The sequence below is a fragment of the Phacochoerus africanus genome, chromosome 8, assembly GCF_016906955.1.
Source record: "Phacochoerus africanus isolate WHEZ1 chromosome 8, ROS_Pafr_v1, whole genome shotgun sequence".
NCBI classification, from domain to species: domain Eukaryota; kingdom Metazoa; phylum Chordata; class Mammalia; order Artiodactyla; family Suidae; genus Phacochoerus; species Phacochoerus africanus.
In genome coordinates, this window is record NC_062551.1 from 164601279 (window position 1) to 164616022 (window position 14744).

The window sequence follows — 14744 nt, forward strand, 5'->3', positions numbered from 1 at the left end:
ATTGATGTGGGTCTTCTTTTTTTTTTTGAAGCTGCACTCGTGGTATATGGAAGTTCCTCGCCTGCAACCCACACCACAGCTCACGGCAATGCCAGATCCTTAACCCATCGAGCGAGGCCAGGGATCAATCCCGCATCCTCATGGACCCTAGTCAGGTTTGTTACTGCTGAGCCACAGAGGGAACCCCTTTTTCTTTTCTTTTCTTTTTTTTAATTGAAGGTCCCTTACTGGTCCTGCTTCCATGAGCAGCTATGACCAAGGGAAAGGGGGAAGGGGAACCAGGTGGCACTAAATGTAGTTTAAAGAGGAAAAATGTGGAGTTGCCGTCGTGGCTCGGTGGTTTACGAATCCAACTAGAAACCATTATATTCTGTGATAACCTACATGGGAAAAGAATCTGACAAAGAATGGATATGTACAACCAAATCACTTTTATGAATAGCAGAAATTAACGCAAGACTGTAAACCACCTACACCTCAATAAATTTTTTTTAACGGAAAAATAAATAGCACAGTAAAGGCAGGGTTGGAGAAAGACCCAAATTCTTTAATTGCACATTTTTTGCAGCTGAATAAAAATTTTTGACTATTTTTAATTACCACAGCAATGATAATGAGAAACTCACATCTGAAAGATGCTAACGAGGAGTTCGCACCATGGCTCAGTGGAAACGAATTTAACTAATAACCATGAGGATGCAGGTTCAATCCCTGGCCTCGTTCGGTGGTTTAAGGATCTGGCATTGCTGTGGCTGTGTTGTAGGCCAGCAGCTACAGCTCCGATTCAACCCCTAGCCTGGGTACACACACATGGTACCCGCATCCATATGCCTTGGGTATGGCCCTAAAAAGACAAAAAAAAAAAAAAAAAAGTCAAAGGAGAGGAAAACTAAGGAGATGAACTCTAATTTATTTCCTAACTTGGCATCAATTCTGCTCTCAATTCTGAAACTGAAATACTATTTTCAAGATTACCAATATAGGAGGCTAGTATTGAGGCTCCAAGTAGCCAAGAACTTTTGCTCCAAATTTAAAAACCAAGACTTTTAACAAAACCCAAGAGCCACAAGTTCTGCAGGCAGAAGTGCCAGCTTGTGCAACTACCGTGGGACGAATGCAAGGGGCCATGACCAAAACATCTGCGGGCACAGCCAACAAGACTCGCGGCGGCCTGGCCTGCGAGCCTCTGGTCTGCTAACACGCAGCAGGTTCTGCCAGAGGCCGGGGGAGAGCCCGCTCTCACTTTGTTCTCTTTGTTACGGAAAATTCCTACCACCCCTTCCTTCTGATGCTCCTCCCCACCAAGGCCAAAGCTTCCCTCTTCCACAGAGATGCACTCTATGAGGTCTGCCTCACAGGGTCTCTCCGCCTCGCCTCGCCTCTCTCCCACCAGCCGTTTGAAAGTGCTTCGCTCTCTCCTACCTTAAAAACAAAGTGTCCTTTGACCTCTTACCTCCTCACCGTCAAACCTCCGGAAAGAGTTGTCCACCTCCCTTATCTCCACTCCTATCTTCTGCCTCTTCCACTCTTAGGAACTGATTCTGGCCGAGGTCACCAGGGGCCTACAAGACCCTAACCCCAACGGATATGGCTCTACCTGATCAGACAAAAGCTGGCAGCTCCTTCCTCTGCCTCTGACTGCCAAGACACCCCTCTCCCACTCTTCCGACTTCTAGGACCCCACGCTCAGTCCCTCTCTTCCTCCGCCCAATCCCCCCGAAAGCCGCTGTTCCTCAGGGCTCGGCCCTACTTCACCCGGACACTCCGATGAGCTTTGGAGGTGTCAAATAACATCTCTATGCCAATCACCCCAAGTCCACTTCAAGGCCACAACACCCTCCCAGGCACCACACCCACATTTACAACCACCTCCAAACCCGGACATCCTGCAGGCCTTCAAACGCAGGGCGTCTATGGCTGGAGTCTTGTCTCCAGGGCTGCTCTGACTTTGGTCCCTCCACGGCTCTCACACAGGCAGTTCCATCTAGAACTTTTCCCTCTCTCTTCACCTGGCAGCCCCCTCCTATCCTTAAGGACTTGACCCCATCGGCACGTCCCACCAGCCTCCACTGTTAGACCCCCTGTCGTGTACGCACTCCCACCACCCCGGCCCTCATGCCATATGGTCATATGGTCGGTTCTCTAGGACAAAAGGAGTCCTGAAGGAACAGCTCCAGAGGACGCCACACCACTTTTATTTAGTTTGTCTTTTTAGGGCCACACCTGAGGCAAATGGAAGTTTCCAGGCTAGGGGTCCAATTGGAGCTACAGCTGCTGGCCTACACCACAGCCACAGCAACACCAGATTCGAGCCGTGTCTGTGACCTAACACCACAGCTCAGGGCAATGCCAGATCCTTAACCCACTAAGTGAGGCCAGGATCAAACCTGCATCCTCATGGTTACTAGTAGGTTCATTACTGCTTAGCCACAACAGAAACTCCCACACCACTTTTTAATTTTTTTTTTTTTTTTTGCTTTTTAGGGCTGCACCCGCAGCATTTGGAGGTTCCCAGGCTAGGGGTCCAATCAGAGCTACAGCTGATGGCCTATGCCACAGCCACAGCAGTGTGGGGGTCCAAGCCGAGTCTGTGGCCTACACCACAACTCACGGCAATGCCTGATCCTTAATCCACTGAATGAGGCCAGGGAAGGAACCTGCAACTTCATGGTTCCGACTCAGATTCGTTTCCGCTGTGCCACGACAGGAACTCCCCCACACCACTTTTTAAAGCTCAGTAAATGATGTATTGCTTAGCAAATTATATACATCAAGTAAAACCATCACAAAAAGCAAGAGCTGATGAACATAATTCAGGATAGTGGCTACCCCCCCGGGAAAGGGAAGAGGGACCACGACTTGGATGATTTCCAGGGCTGGAGGGTTCACGAGAAGTTTGTTTTATAATTTACATACACTATACAGGTTATATATTTTATGTTTATCAAACAGTAATAAAATGTTTTTAAATGCTACAAATAACTAGCCTCCATCAAAATGGGACCGTAAAGAGTTCCTACTGTGGCATATCAGGTGAAAGATCTGGCATTCTCACTGCAGTGGCTCAGGTCTCTGTGGCGTGGGTTCAAGCCCTGGCCCGGGAACTTCCACCTGCCACATGTACTGCCAAAAATTAACAACAACAAAAACCCCACATCGGGGTTCCCACTCTGGCACAGTGGGTTAAGAATCGGCTTAGGTCGCTAGAGAGAAGAGGGTTTAATCCCCATGGAACAGTAAGTGGGTTAAAAGATCCGGCACTGCGACAGCTGCGGCTGGGGACACAGCTGCATCTCAGATTCAGTCCCTGGCCCAGAAACTTCCACATGCTGCGGGTGCAGCCTTTATTCAAAAACAAAACACACATCCCTGTAAAAGATTCTCCTCTGCTCTCAATACCACTCTACTTCTGGCACCAGATGTGTGGGTTTTCCACACATCAAGCAATTCTTCACAGGTTTCACTTGGGCCCAACAACTTAATTCCTACACCATCTTCCAAGAGAAAGCATCAGATCCTAAAGGGTCCAGTCCCACAGGACTGCCTTCCCAGCACTTCTGATGCAAATCTCTCGTCCAGGTGGTTTCCTGTGCTTCTGACCACAGGCTGTAAAATCAAATGTTCCCACAAGCCCTTCCTTGGCTTCATTAATTTGCTAGAATGGCTCACAAAGCTCAGGAAAAGCTTATTTACAACACGAGCAGTTCAGCACAAAGGATGTTAAAGACAAGAATGTAAAGGGAGAGGGAGAGACACACAGAGCGAGGGCTGGAAGGGTCGCGAGCATCAGAGCTTCCCCCCACGGGAGTTTTGGGTGTTCTCCCTTCTTGACCTGCTCACCAACCAGGAAGTTCTCCAGACGCTCCCAATTAAAGCTTTGGTGTCGCCAAGGCTTTTTTACACTGGCAGGACCAATTAAATATTGGCCACTGATGGGCTGGTTCCCCTGGCAACCAGTCCAAGGTTAAGCGCTTCAGTCATCTCATTAGCAAATTCAGGTGTGGCTGAAAGGGGTTTGTTAGGAATAAGGGAAGATGCCATTATTACTCTTATCACTTAAATTCCAAGGATTTTTGGAGCTCTGGGTCCCTCAGAAAGTCAGGAGGAAAAGGTTTTGGATGGAGCTAGGCAGATCTGACTACTCAGTAACTTTGAGCAAATTACTTAATCCTCTGAGACTCAGCTTCTTCATCTCAAAGAATAAAGTTACATGAGGAGTTCCTGTGGTGGCGCAGCGGAAACGAATCCAACTAGGAATAGGAACCATGAGGTTTCAATCTCTGGCCTTGCTCAGTGGGTTAAGGATCTGGCACTGCTGTGGCTGTGGCATAGGCCGGCAGCTGTAGCTCCAATCAGACCCCTAGCCCAGGAACCTCCATGTACCCTAAAAAGAAAAAACAATAAAAAAAGAATAAAGTTACATGAGATAATGCACAAAACCTGCTCTGGTGATGATTATGTTAGAGTTTACTGTAAGGCAGAGCTGTAGGACTCTGGTACTTCTTAAAAACCATAAGCAGAGTCAGGGACTTAGTTCTCTAACTGGCACCAACACCCCGCCAAGGCCTTCACTCCCCGCACCCTCTCATCCTCAGCAGTCTGAGCCACCTGAGATCTGGTGCCCAGGTCGCTATAAACAAGGGGAACGCTGAGTCAAACACACAATCTCTAAGGAAGAGACCAGGCCTTTTCCAGGCCCTGGGAACTGTGGGCAGGCCCAAAGCCGCCACTGAAGTGTCTGCTGGCCCGGTGTGAGGACTGAGGGAACCTTCCCAGACGAAACAGCGGGGATCCACAGACTCTGGCCGGTCGAAGTGCAGACTTACATGTTGACTGCTGTCCAGACACGGCGGTTGATTCGTCAGCTGAATCAAAGGTTTCCGGAAGGGAGACAGGAAACACTCCTGGCTCTGGGTCTCATTGCTGGCTTTCCGTTTCTTAGGAGTCTAGGAGAACAGAGGAAGGTGAAGTCTGAAGACACAGAGTTGGCCACAATGGCAAGTGGCATTTAAAATGCTTATTAAGTAGAGTTCCTGCTGTGGCGCAGTGGGATCGGCAACATCTTGGGAGCGCTGGGACCCGGGTTTGATCCCCAGGCTGGCACAGCGGGTTAAGGATCCAGCACTGCGGCAGCTGCGGCTTAGGCCGCAACTGCTGCTGGGATCTGATCCCTGGCCTGGGAACTCCGTATGCCTCAAGGAAGCCAAAATAATAAAATAGTAAAAAATAAAATGCTTATGAAGTGCCAGGCACTATGCTAAATTCTTCATATGTATTATCATATACCATCTTCACAGTAATACTATGATGAACACTTATTTTACTGATTTAACAGGTAAGAAAACTGGAGCTTAATGAGCTCAAAGAACTTGCCTCAGCTGAGGGACACTGAAACATGTGAATGAAGTAGCCTGTGAAGGGCAAGTCCAGCAGTAGCATGAGGTCATGCTGGCCCCAAATCTTAGCTCCAAAAGCTCCAAGGAATGACGGAGCAACCGTTTGCTTCCCTCCCTGAATTTATCAATGGAGGGACAGGAATACAGCTGATCCCAGCTCAGGCCACTCTCCAGTCTGTCCACACCATGGCAGTGAGAACGCCAGCAGCAGACCACAACAAGTGCAACCCCAAGTTCAAGTCTGAGACCCATGTAAGTGGCAAGGGGCAGCCAATGTGCCTCTCTCACAGGTAGAGGAGCCTCCTGCACGCCAGCTACAGAGCCAGCCCCACTGAGCCATCAGACAAGAACTCACTCGTGCCAGCTTGCCAAGGTATTTAAAGCTATAAGACACACCTGAAGCCAAAACACCAGGGGGTCTCCTTTCCCTCCCCCCCAAGGGAGCCAATCATCTCTTGTTTCGGAACATCCTTTACTACCAGGAAAACTGAGGCATGTGAGCTTCTAGTGAGCCCTTGAGTATCATTTTATTTATCTGGTTAAATGCCTGACACACTGTAAACAGTCATTGAAAGTTCTGAAGGGGTTCATTCCATGGAACCCGGGATTCCTTGCTGCTTAAACAGTCCTGCACCCCCACCTTCCCTGTCCCCTTGAGGGCAGAGTGCTCACCGCTGCTCCAGGTTGCCAATCTTCACCATCAGAGGGTCTAACTTCCGGCTTTCTTTTGGCCAGCTGGCTGGGAGCTAAGCTCCTCCTCTGGAAGGAAAGAGGCAGTGGAGCCCATTAGCCCTAGCCATTGGGCTAGCCAGTCTCCTCTAGTCCCATACTTACCATCCTGCGCCCAGGAACATAAAACGTCAGGTACCCATTAGCCAAAGGTCAAAGGCACCCAGTAGCTGAGGACGCAGAACCAGCCTGGTAAAAGGAGGGCCGCTACATAATTGGGAGCATGGGCTCTCAAAGAGGAAGCACGGACGGAGGGAATCCAGCCAGGGGCTGAGGTCTGGGCCCAAACTCTGAGAGGGTCGGCCGCCAGTTAGCCAAGGCGGGAGAGCAGGCCAAGAAGGAAGTATCCAAACAGAAACGAGTAGAGGTCTGGGATGGGGGGAAGACACAGATGGAGCACTAAACTGGGCAGGGCGGAGTCAGGATAAAGGTCCCCGGGGGATGTGAAGGCAGGGGACAGTTGCGGGGGGCGGGGTAATAACAGGCCAGAAGAGAGGCTGGGGGGGGCCGGAATCCGAGGCCTGGGAACGGCGAGTCCGGAGAACGGGATTTCCCGGCTCGGAGCGCAGATGCTGGACAGCGGGAGGCCGAGCAGGGATTCAGGCAGAACAAGAAGACCCGCGCTTGGGGGGGGAATCCAGGAGTGGCCGGAATGAAGAGCAGAGCGGATTCCCCGCGCAAGCCCCCCGGCTCAACCTTCCTCTTTCCGAAGCGCGCGTTAACAGCCGCCCGGACTCCCCGGACCCGCCAGGCCCGGTCAATCGAACCTCCCGCGGCGGCGCCGCCGCACCTCCCATTGGCTGCGTTCGATGCGTTCGGCGCTCGCGACCCAAGGGGAGGGGCGGGGCTCGGGCCTCGGCCGCCGAGAGCCGCGGGCGCTGGACCTGGAGTGGCTAAACGGACCCGCGGGGGGTGGGGCTCGGGGAAAGGGCGGGGCCCGCAGTGGCGGGAGCGGCGGGCGAGGCGGGCGGGGTCGGCCGGGCCCGCGGGGCTTCGGGGCGGGGACGCGGGGGTTTGGCTCCAGCTCCAGGCTTTTGAGGGAGGGGGTGAGCTGCTGCGGCAGCTACTGTAGTGGCAGTTTTCCTCCGACCGCGGAGGATTTGCCTTCTGCCTGCAAATCCTGGGAAAGGCGCACGTGCCTGTGCTGGACCTGGAGTGCATCTGGGGGTTGGAGTCCGTTGCAGCTCCGTTCACCCACAGACTGGAGGAGGGAGTTTTTCTGCCTGGTCTCCCTACCACGTGGTCGACTTGGGCAGCGAAGGTCTCCAGAGGACGTGATTTTAAGGTCTGGAGTATCTTTGAGGAAGCTTTCTTTCCTAGGTAAAAATGGGTGTGTGTGGGGGGGATTCATTTAATTTTTTACATGGGAGTATAGTTGATTTACAATGTTATGTTAGTTTCAGGTGGTTTTGTTTTTGTTTGTTTATTTTCTCGCTAGGGGTCCAGTCTGAGCTGCAGCTGCCGGCCCGTGCCACAGCCACGCCAGATCTGAGCTGCATCTGAGACCTCTGCTGCAGCTTGTGGCAAAGCCAGATCCTTAACCCACTGAGCGAGTCCAGGGATGGAACCCACATCCTCATGGATGCTAGTCAGGTTCTTAACCCACAGAGCCATATGGGAGCTCTAAATTTTTAAGGCTTCATGTATTGATTCTTTTAACATTATAAAATAACCCTCTTAGAGTTCCTGCTGTGGTGCAGTGGGTTAAGAATCTGACTGCAGTGGCTCAGGTCACTGCAGAAGTGTGGGTTTGATTCTTGGCTCAGTGCAGTGGGTTAAAGGATCCAGTGTTGCTGCAGCTGCTGCATAGGTCAAAGCTACAGCGCAGGTTCAATCCCTGGCCCTGAAACTTCCATATGCTACAGGTGTAGCCATAGGGGAAAAAAAAAATGTCCCTCTTTTTCTCTGGGGATACTCCTTGTCTTAAAGTTAATTTTGCCTGATATTAATTTCCAACATTGTTCAGATCAGTGTTATATTTCTCCCAACCTTTTACTTTCAACTTATTTTTATCTTTGTATTTAAGAATATCTCTTGTAGGAGTTCCTGTCTTGGCGCAGCGGAAATGAATCTGACTAGGAACCATGAGGTTGCAGATTCGATCCCTGGCCTCACTCAGTGGGTAAAGGATCCGGTGTTTCCTTGAGCTGTGGTGTAGGTCGAAGACGTGGCTCAGATCCTGTGTTGCTGTGGCTGTGGCATAGGCTGGCAACTGTAGCTCCGATTCAGCCCCTAGCCTGGGAACTTCCATATGCTGTGGGTGTGCCCCCCCCCAAAAAAAGAATATCTCTTGTAGAGAGCAATAGTTGGATCTTGCTTTTTTATTCAGACTTGACAGCCTTCTTCTTTTTTTTTTTTTTGTCTTTTTGTTGTTGTTGTTGTTGTTGTTGTTGTTGCTATTTCTTGGGCCGCTCCCGCAGCATATGGAGGTTCCCAGGCTAGGGGGGTTGAATCGGAGCTGTAGCCATCGGCCTACGCCAGAGCCACAGCAACGCAGGATCCGAGCCTCGTCTGCAACCTACACCACAGCTCACGGCAACACCAGATCGTTAACCCACTGAGCAAGGGCAGGGACCGAACCCGCAACCTCATGGTTCCTAGTCGGATTCGTTAACCACTGCGCCACGACGGGAACTCCAGCCTTCATTTTTTATCTTTCTTTCTTCCTCCCTACCTCCTTCTTCCTTTTCCTTCTTTTCTTCCTTTTTCTTTCTTTCTTTCTTTTCCACCCTGGGCCAGGGATCAGACCCGAGCTTCAGTTGCAGCAATGCCAGATCCTTAGCCCACTGTGCCAGGCTGGAGATGGAACCTATGTCTCAGTGCTCCATAGTTTCTGCTGATCTTGTTGCACCATAGCAGGAACTCCAGTCTCTGCTTTTTAATTACAATGTTTAGGCCACTTACATTTAATGTAATTATTGATAAATTTGGACTTAGGACTGCCGTTTTTTTTTTTTTTTTTTTGGCATGCCCACAGCATATGGAAGCTCCCAGGCAAGGGATCATACCCGAACCACAGCTGTGACAATGCCAGATCTTTAACCCATTGAGCCACAAGGGAAATCCAAGACTGCCATTTGCTCCTTGTTTTATATGTCTCATCTATTGCTAGAAAAAGTAGACAAAAATTCACCAAGGATATAGAAGACCTGAGCAATACTACCAACCACCTTGACCTAATTACATTTGTAGAACATTTTACCTAACAACTGCATAATGCTTGTTGTTTTTATTGGGAAACAGAACATTCACCTAGATAGGCCATCTTTTGGGCCATAAAACAAACTCAGTAAGTTTTTAAAAATTGAATTCTTCAGGGAGTTCCCATCATGGCTCAGTGGGTAACGAATCTGACTAGGAACCATGAGATTGTGGGTTTGATCCCTGGCCTTGTTCAGTGGATTAAGGATCCGACGTTGCTGTGAGCTATGGTGTAGGTCGCAGACTTAGCTCAGATCCCGAATTGCTGTGGCTGTAGTGTAGGCTGGCAGCTGCAGCTCCAATTAGACCCCTAGCCTGAGAACCTCCATATGCCATGGGTGCAGCCCTAGAAAAAGAAAATAAAGAAAAAATTGAAATCCTTCAGAGTATATTCTCAGGAATTAAATTAGAGATCAATAAAAATAAGCTTTGTAGGAGTTCTCTGATGGTGCAGCAGGTTTAAGGATCTGGTGTTGAGACTGCTATGGCTTGGGTTGCAGCTGTGGCACAGGGTCGATCCCTGGTCCCAGAACTTCCCAGTGCCACATGTACAGCCCCCCGAAAACTGAACGCTATAGTCAGGAAATGGCTGCTTGTGGGCAGAAAAGGGGGATTACAATTGGAATGGGGCGCATGTACAAGACTTCTGGGTAGATTCTAGTTCTTGACATGGCGGGGGCTGTAGGAGTGTTTGTCTTAGAATAATTCATTAAGCTCTGCATTTGTTTTGTGTGTTTTCCACACTTGTGCTTTATTTTACAATGAATAGTTTTTAAAAGAATAACAAGGCAGTGTTATGAACAACTTGATGCCAATAAATTCAACAACTTAGTTGAGACAAATTCCTTGAAAAACACAACTTACCAAAACTAACCAAAAATGAAATTAAAAGTTGGAATAGCTCTATATGTCAAAACCTCCTCCATAAAGAAAACTCCAGGCGCAGATTATTTCACTGATGAATTCTAGCAAATACTGAATAATAATTCCAATTTTACACAAATGCTTTCAGAAAACAAAGGAGGAGGCAACACTTCCTAACTGCTTTTAAGAGGCCAGTATAACCTTGATACCAAACTTAAAAAAAAAAAAAAAGTTTATCAGAAAATTGAACAACTGTATTTTGTTGTATTGAGGAATTATTAAGTTTTAGGTGCAATAATGGTAATAAATATCTTTTAGAGATACATACTGAAACATTTACAGATGAATTGAAATCCTATCTTGTTTTGCTTCAAAATAATCTCGGTTGGGGGAGAGTAGTTGAGAGAATAAATAAACCAAGATTGGCCAGAGGTAATAGTGATCGAAGCTGGATGGTGGGTGCATGGAAATTCATTGTACTATTTTCTCTATTTTTGTTTACGCTTGAGATTTTATATAATATATAACCAAAAAAACTACAAATGATTAAAGGATATTAAATATGTAAAAACCGTAAGTTCACAGCAATAATTTAAAGAGCGCAAAATAAAAATCATTGAACACCAAGTTACGAGGACATCAACTTACTACTTTGAAAGGAATAAATAAAGGAAGAGATTTAAGAATTCATCTTGCCATTCTGGTATGAACATTATTCAGGGTAACCGAATGGTCCCGGAGAATGTGAAAAAAGTTTTTCTGTACAGAATTAGAATAAAAAAACAATAACATTAGAAAATCGTAGTTTTGTAATCACTAGTGAAATAACCAATTCATAAAATGGTCATTAACGGATGATAAAAACAATCTGGAGAACAGCTGACAGAGCTGACAGGAGACTATATGACGCAGGATCAGACTTTCCCCACCTGAAAATGGGAGAAGCCTGGGGCCTGAAATGGGCAGTGGGGGCGAGTCATCCAACCAGGAACCTGTGCTCCTGCGTATGTGAAAAATAAATCTTTCTTGTGACTCTAATATGGGGCAGTTGATCATAGAAGTTACTGTAAAACTATACCATTTATATATTAAAACACAGAAGCACGTAGTTCTTTATATTTTCAAAAATACATACATATCCAAACACCTACTGAACACATTATGCTTGGGTTAGGGAGAGGAATGAGAATAGGATCAGGGATTAAAAGACAAAAATAAAACAAAAAAGGGGCCTAGTATGAACTGACAATGAGAGTTCACCATGCCTGAGGTGCATGGTTTAACTATGAAGGAATAAAATACAGGTTAAAAGAGAGACAGCTAATCTACCCTTTTCTAGAGAGAGCCCAAGCATGTTAGCTGGTAATTATCTTCTGTCTTGACGCACACACAGTGGTTCTGGAGAGGAGGCAGTGCTGAAGACAGAGCCTGGTGGAACCCTCTGCCATGTTCACCAGGAGAGTCTCAGGCCTGAAAAGTTCCCTAAACTGAGAATTTCTCCCAATTCTGACCTTCGCTCTCAGCTTCTTTGGTTATGACAATGCAGGAGGCATTGCCCTTCTCCAGACATGGGGCTGGGACCTGGGTATCTCCCCTCTTGGCACCACTGCTCACTCCAGACTGGAGGAGGCTGGACAAAGCATAGAGGCTTATTCTTGGCCTGAGTGCATCGTCCTGCCCACGCGCCATCTCTGCTTGGGGAAGACTGAGTGATGGCCCTTCCTCTGAAGCTGTCCAAGTCCTCATCCCCAGAATCTGGGAATATTTTACTTTATATAAAGGAACTAGGAAGATATGTTCAATTAAGGATCTTGAGATGGAGAGATGATCCTGGATCTTGCCAGTAAGCACGAAGATATGTAATCACAATGCAATTCTCATAAGAGGTGACAGGAGGATTAGAGAAAGATGTAAGGATGGGAGCAGAGGTAGAGAGGAGAAATACTGTGCTGTTGGCCTTGAAGATGGAGGAAGGGGCCATGAACCAAGGAATGCAAGCAGCCTCTAGAAGCTAGAAAAGGCAAAGAACCAACTGTCCCCTAGACTCTCCAGAAGAGGCCTGCCAACACATCCAACCTTAAATTAGCCCAATGAAATGGATTTTGAACTTGTGACCTCCAGAATTGCAAGATCATACATTTGTGTGGCTTTCAGCCATCACACTCGTGTTACTTCGGAGTTCCCATCATGGCTCAGTGGATAACGAATCCGACTAGGAACCATGAGGTTGCGGGTTTGATCCCTGGCCTTGCTCAGTGGGTTTAGGATCCGGTGTTGCCGTGAGCTGTGGTGTAGGTTGCAGATGTGGCTCGGATCTGGCGTTGCTGTGGCTCTGGCGTAGGCCAGTGGCTATAGTTCCGATTCAACCCCTAGCCTGGGAACCTCCATATGCCGCAGGAGCGGCCCAAGAAATGACAAAAAGACAAAAATAAAAATAAAATTTGTGTTACTTTGTCACAGCAGCAATAGGAAATATGTACAATGGCCCTGCTGCTGGGAAGCATAACCTGTTCTAGGAGAGTAAGTTCTAAGAGAGAGGGGAGAAGGGAATCAGAGGAGGCTTCCTGGAAGTCCCTGTGGTCAGACTGACCTAGGTTCATACCATAGTTCATTTATTACCTATCTGTTAATAATGCATTGCTGGAGTTCCCTTCATGGCTTTCAGTTAATGAACCTGACTAATATCCATGAGGATGCAGGTTCGATCCCTGGCCTCACTCAGTGGGTTAAGGATCCGGTGTTGCCGTGAGCTGTGGTGTAGGTCACAGACATGGCTCAGATCCCGCATTGCTGTGGCTGTGGTGTAGGCCGGCAGCTGTTGCTCCGATTTGACCCCTCGCCTGGGAACCTCCATGTGCTGCGGGTGCGGCCCTAAAAAGCAGAAAAAAAAAAAAAAGCATTGCTAGGAATTAAATAGAATATTTCAAATTACCTATTACTACCTAATTAACCACTTTTTAAATTATAAGTCACATCTCCTTGTGGGTTTACATACATTCATTCCTCCATTCATGAAACAGGTGTCACTGAATACCCAGTACGTGCCTGGTACCACACACAGTGAGCCCGTGTCCACTGCAGGCTCCAAGCATTTCTCACCTAAGCTGCCACTGGGCTTCCAGTCAGGCCAGTGCTCACCTTTACTGCCCCATCCTGAAGGCAGGCTCTTACACTTGCCCATTCACTTGGTCTCATGTCTCCTTGCAGGACTCCTCCCAACTAGGCCCACCCCTTACCCTCCCAGGTGCTGTTCTGCAGGTGCCAAGAATGGTCTCATCTCTGCCTTTACCCTGAGCCCTGACGAAAGTCCCCAGTATGCTTCCTCTGATCATATTTTCCTTTTTTTAGGGCCACACCTGTGGCTTATGGACGTTCCCAGGCTAGGGATCGAATTGGAGCTACAGCTGCCAGCCTATGCCACAGCCACAGCTACAGCCACACAGAATCTGAACTGTGTCTGTGACCTCCACCACAGCTCACAGCAACCTGGATCCTCAACCCACTGAGTGAGGACAGGGATCGAACCCGCATCCTTATGTATATTTGTCGGGTTCGTTTCCACTGAGCCACAACAGGAACTTCCATATTTTCAAGATTCCATTTTCATCTCATTCGCCCCTGTTTTTCTGCATCTCTCCCTTTTCATCCCTTCTCTTTCTCTGAGCTCCCAAAACAGGTCCCCTTTATAACCCAGAAAGGTCTGAACTAACCCGAGAGCTAAGCCTTAAGCAGTCAGTCCAGAGGCAGGGAGGAGGGACCAAGGATGTGTGTCTACTGGGGACCCTGGGCTTTCCTGGTGGCGAAATGGAGTCTAAGGTATTGAGACAGGATGCCCAGACCTACCTGGAGTTCCCAGGCAGCCCCACTCACCCTCCTCTCCAGTGCCTCGACCTCCAGATGCCCATCCAACAGAGCTGTAAACCCTTGGCCTCAGAGCTCCCCAACTCCACGGGACCTATCTGGATTTCGTCCTCTCATCTCCCACCCACGTCCCCACCTCTACGGCCCAAGTCTGCAGCGCTGGAGTTCTGCCCCATGTGGGCCTATTTTCCCTGCCTTCCCAGAAAAACAGCCGGTTCAGGATGGATTTTCCTTATATCTGCAGTCCAGACGAATGCACCCTTTACCCAGTCCTGGTCCAAGCTTCTCTTTCCTCAGAGCCACAGCTTTCTCTAAACACCGAGCTGCCTCTTTAGGGCAGGATAAAAACCTAAGCATTAAAACAGGAGGAAGAATGCGTTCAGATCCTTTAGGCTTGGGTGACATTGACAGATCAACACTGTCACCCGAGTGTTGTCACGGAGTTACCGTGGGTGACTCTGGGCAAGTTTCTGCCTTCTCCAGCCTGTCTGTGCGTGAGGGGTCTGGTCTTTAAGGAATATCTCTGAGCCTGAAGGGTTCACCCAGCTACCCCAGCAATGCTACATACTAGCCACAAGGGGGCGGACGATCTCTTCAGCTCAGAAGTTAGTCGATAAAATCAACAAGGAAGCTGCCAAAAGGAATACAAGGGTTCCAATAAAAAGATAGTTACCGAGGGCACTACAAACTGGC

The 14744-nt window shown here is 48.4% G+C and overlaps 1 protein-coding gene across 3 annotated transcripts in view; it reads right to left on the bottom strand.

Annotated features, from left to right (window-relative positions):
• RAD54L (RAD54 like) overlaps positions 1 to 6876 on the bottom strand; it is a 27813-nt gene extending 20937 nt beyond the window's left edge. For all 3 annotated transcript variants that reach the window (XM_047789195.1, XM_047789194.1, XM_047789197.1), the window contains exons 1-3: positions 6231 to 6876; positions 6069 to 6155; positions 4827 to 4946 (exon numbers count right to left, since the gene is read on the bottom strand). In XM_047789195.1, the coding sequence (XP_047645151.1) occupies positions 4827 to 4946; positions 6069 to 6155; positions 6231 to 6233 (210 nt within the window). In that variant the 5' untranslated portion in view covers positions 6234 to 6876. The remainder of the gene's footprint in view (positions 1 to 4826; positions 4947 to 6068; positions 6156 to 6230) is intronic.
• Between the last annotated feature and the right edge of the window lie 7868 nt (positions 6877 to 14744).